At 48.4% G+C, this 4,307-nt stretch overlaps 1 protein-coding gene across 2 annotated transcripts in view; it reads right to left on the reverse strand.

The window, feature by feature from the left end:
- Positions 1–391: 391 nt before the first annotated feature.
- The window catches only part of HMGB3 (high mobility group box 3), a 4,708-nt gene continuing 792 nt past the window's right edge, over positions 392–4,307 (reverse strand). Inside the window, exons 1-5 of one of the 2 annotated variants that reach the window (XM_035011819.1) lie at positions 4,017–4,110; positions 2,876–3,030; positions 2,524–2,663; positions 1,859–2,033; positions 392–1,394 (exon numbers count right to left, since the gene is read on the reverse strand). In XM_035011819.1, the coding sequence (XP_034867710.1) occupies positions 1,254–1,394; positions 1,859–2,033; positions 2,524–2,663; positions 2,876–3,030; positions 4,017–4,023 (618 nt within the window). In that variant the 5' untranslated portion in view covers positions 4,024–4,110 and the 3' untranslated portion in view covers positions 392–1,253. Of the gene's footprint in view, positions 1,395–1,858; positions 2,034–2,523; positions 2,664–2,875; positions 3,031–4,016; positions 4,111–4,307 lie in introns of those variants that run through there. The other variant, XM_035011829.1, reaches the window with a different exon arrangement.

Raw genomic sequence — 4,307 nt, forward strand, 5'->3', positions numbered from 1 at the left:
CTTGGGACGTTTTTGCTGGTTAGCAATGAATTTGGCCCCACGGTATGGGGGGAGGGAGGGCGGTGGCGGGAGGCCAAAAAAAAAAAAAAAAATTAAACCTACATAGTAGTCAGCTTCAATCCTAACCGCCCACCTTTCTGCACCTCCTTGCCTGGGTCAAGTTATCTTGGCTTCTACATTCAGCAGTTCAGACTTCATCCTAATGCCACTCAGACACAAACAAAATCACGTAGTACCTTCGAGTAGCCTCTTCATCTCTATCCTAAGTAAGCCGGCCACATTAAGAGAAGGTACCAGATGTGCAGGGAGCCTAGTCGCCAAATACAATGGAGTGGGTTGTTAGTAAGACTGCTGTTGAGTCAGAAATTTAGACTGTTATAATAGAGAACAGTTTTAAAAATGTAATACTGTTTATTTAACTTCAAAAACATTTCAGCATTCTAAACATACAAAAAAATAACAGAACGTTGCAAATTGTGTTTAGTACAGAAGGTTCTTGAACTTTCATTGATGCAGTGGCTCTTCGCTTTGCTGACAATGAAGAGTTCTACAGTTTGTTTAAAAACAAACAGTTTAAAACTACCGCACTTAACTAAAAAGGATCCAAACACTTCTCATGCCAGCTGACCCCCCCCTTTGCCACAGCTAAGAATGGCAGCAGAATGCTAGGTCACTATATACAGAAACAAGACAACCGGAAGCTAAATGGATGCCCACTGCAGTGTCCACAGGTCCAGCCTCACAGTGCACGCCCTGAGCTACAGCCCCTCCAAAAGGCATCTTCCCACAGCCTCAACGCCAAGCAAGGAGCATCAAGAGTTTGTCTCGGTTGTTTTGTTCTTTTTACAAACTATAGATATGTACAGTTGATAACTCAGGATTTCTAGCCAATAACCATATAGTTAACACCACCTTACAAATTAAAAAAAGAAAATGCCAGAAACATCTTTAAATGCCTTGTCACACCAACAGCAAAGTGCACAGAGTGAGGAGAACACGAGAGCCTTTTCATTTTAAAAATGTTTGGAAATATGTACAACTTTGATACAGTTTCAGGGTGCTCCGACACCCATGGCCACTTCATGTAAACCACTGACAATTTCTAGAGCACTTTGAGAAACTACAATATGACCATGACCCAATTGTGTAATTAAACCTAACGAGGGCAACAGACACGCCTCAAATAAGAGGGGTGTCAATGACGGCGCTCCCTACTCTAAGGTATTCACAAGGAGACAGATCAACAGTTTTTTTTATTCATCCTCCTCCTCCTCCTCCTCCTCCTCTTCTTCCTCCTCGTCTTCTTCATCTTCCTCTTCCACCTTTTTCCGGGCAACTTTGGCGGGACCCTTTGCGCCATCAAACTTTCCTTTAGACTTATAGTCAGCGACATCCTGGAAGGAACAGGGACACATTCCAAATGAATAGACAAGCTCTCCCGCAGCTGTTTTAGCAAGGGGTAGAAACATGCTGTCCCCACCTCAGAATTGAGAACAAGTGAGTAAGACAGGGCTGCTATTTGAAGTATTTGTTTCCAGATACATACAAATTTGGTTCTCGGCTGCTCGAATTTAAAAGTTAAGGAGTGTTTAATAGGACTACCAAATTCTCTGCCCATGGCATCCCACATTATCAAACTTTTTAAGCCTGCCTGCAGTTGTCCCAAAGACAAAATTCTGCCAGAGAAGCCTGAACACCAGCAATTGCGGCCCATCTTGTAGGGAGATAGGCCCTTGCACGCTAGGCTCACTCCTCAGCCCAGCAAAGCAGCCTTACACGCCCAACCCGCCCATACCCGGGGAGGCTGACTGCTTGCCCATGCAGCCCAGTAGCCTGGGCACACCCGGGCCCACCTCACCTTCTCGTACTTCTCCTTCAGCTTTGCTGCCTTATTGTTGTAAGGCTGCTTTTCACTGTCACTTAAGTTATTCCACATCTCACCCAGCTTCTTTGCCACATCGCCAATAGAGATACCAGGGTTTGTAGATTTGATCTTGGGACGGAATTCTGAACAGAACAGGAAGAATCCAGACCTTCGGGGAGAGCATTATATAAATTAGATGAGAGCCCGAAAAAAAAATGTGAGCTTAAGCCCAAATCCCCTGTTCCTCACATACTTCCTACCACTATGACTCCTCCCTAAAGTGAAGAAATGTGTGACACCATACACAAAGTTACCCAAGTTGTAGGTTCTAGAATGTTTAAGATGCTTCAGAAATACATTGTTACTTTCTCAGGCTCTCAGTTACTGGAGAAAGGGGAGAAAAACATACCTAAGGACCCTGACACCCAGAACTAGGGTGCCTCCCTCCCAACGGAAAGGCCAACAGGCCAGCCCCACAAGCACACAGCTCACAAATACGTCAGCCTTAACATCGCATTTCCCTGGCATAGCATCTTAAAGTTCTAAGTATAGAATGCGTTGCAGGGTATCCTGACATTTTTAGACAACATGTCCTCTTAAAAATCCTTCAAGTAGAAGGAAAGCTCTTAACTGTTATCCTGAACCCTACAGTCACTTACGGTGGCCTTTTGGGGGCATTAGGGTCCTTCTTCTTCTTGCCTCCCTTAGCTGGTCCATAATCCTTCATTTCTCGATCATAGCGCACTTTATCTGCCTTTGCCATTTCATCAAATTTAGACTTCTCTTTCCCAGACATTGTCTGCAAAGAACAGGACCTGTTAAATTCCTCGGAGCAGAGAGCGGGACTTAAAACCCTTGTCCAGCTTTAAAAAATAAAAGCACACACACAATTCTAAAGGCAGATAAGAGGAGCCTAAGAGGAAGAAAAGAGCCACCTGGGGCTACTCAGGTGAGTAACCCTATGTGTGAAATCCAACTAAGGCTAGCTTGAAGGACACAAAAGAAAAGTACCTTCCACCTCTCAGAGCACTTCTTGGAAAATTCTGCAAAATTGACAGGGACCTCTGGGTTTTTCTTCTTATGTTCCTCTCTGCACGTCTGCACAAAGAAGGCGTAAGCAGACATCTTGCCCTTTGGTTTCTTGGGATCACCTTTAGCCATCCTGACTGTGATGGATGAAGGAAGAGAGACAAAGAAAAACAAATACAATGACTAGAACAGATCTACAAGATACACCAAAGGCAGGGCAAAATCCAAATTAAGGTCACCGCTAGGAAGCAGCCCCCCACCCAATGCCTGATGCCACTGGCCCGTCGAAGGCAGAGTGGGGAGGAAATCAGCTTCACTGTCGCTTGTCATTTAACTTTTGACCAGCATGAAGCGCGCTGGTTTGCGAGTTACTTCTCCGAGAGCGAGAGCGATCAAGTTCTCCAAATGGAACCGACCCAAGTGGGGTGGCTCAGCGCTACATTCCGATTCAGAGCTACTACGTTTTGGAAACTACAAACACAAAGTGGGAAGGGCGCGGGGAGGACACATTTGTAGGGGTGCAGGCGGATGACAGAAGCTTGAGACCAGTCACTTAAGGCTAGCTGTTAACTGTTTATCTGCTCCGTTACAGACAAAAATACTGTCACCGCTGCTAAACACAAGATCAAAGCGGGAGAACTGTAAATAGGGAACATTTCAAATTTCACTATTGTTGATGCATCTTGGCTTATAAAAATGGCTTTTGCAAGAAAGGTGATCTGGCAAGTGAGCAGCTACCCCTGTACTATTAGTTCAAATCTGTCACTCTGTCATTATCTAAAGGGGGAGGGGATGCCAAAAGGGCTAGTCTTGCTCATCAGTAAAGCGGAACGCATGTCCAGCCAGGAATACTTTCTCCAAAGTTTCCAAATAAAAATGCAGCTGTGGCTTGTCATCGTCCCTGTCCCACCCCCCAGCTTCCCGCCATCTTTTCCTTTTCCCACACCCAAGGTCATCATGTAAAACTAAAGCGCTCCCCTTTGCAGGGACCGACTGAGGGGCTGCGTTAGGGCCCCGCAGTGGCTGCGCGGGTGGGGCGGGACGGGGCGCAGGGGAGCCCGGGGCTGGCAGCGGGCAGCCGGGCTGGGCCCCGTGCTGGGTCACCCGGACACCCATAATTCACCTTCCATTTTGTCAAAAGCTTCCTGATGAAAGAAACTGCCCCTGAAATCCCTCGCCGCCACCCCCGGGGGGCGCGCGGGGCCGGGGGCGGCGGTGGCAACAGCGCGCCGAGGGCGCGGAGCCGGGCCGGCAGCGGCAGCGGCGACGGTGGCGCCCGCCGTGCCTCGGAGCCCCGCTCGCTAAAATGGCTGATCCGCGCGGCCGGCGCAGGCGGCGGCGGCGGCAGCGAACAAAGCGGTCCGGGCCCCGCCGCCACCGCCGCCGCCGCCGCCGCCGCCGCCGCCCGCTCGCC

This window comes from Mirounga leonina, unplaced genomic scaffold (assembly GCF_011800145.1).
Source record: "Mirounga leonina isolate KUSES-001 unplaced genomic scaffold, KU_Mleo_1.0 Mir_101799, whole genome shotgun sequence".
Lineage (NCBI taxonomy): Eukaryota > Metazoa > Chordata > Mammalia > Carnivora > Phocidae > Mirounga > Mirounga leonina.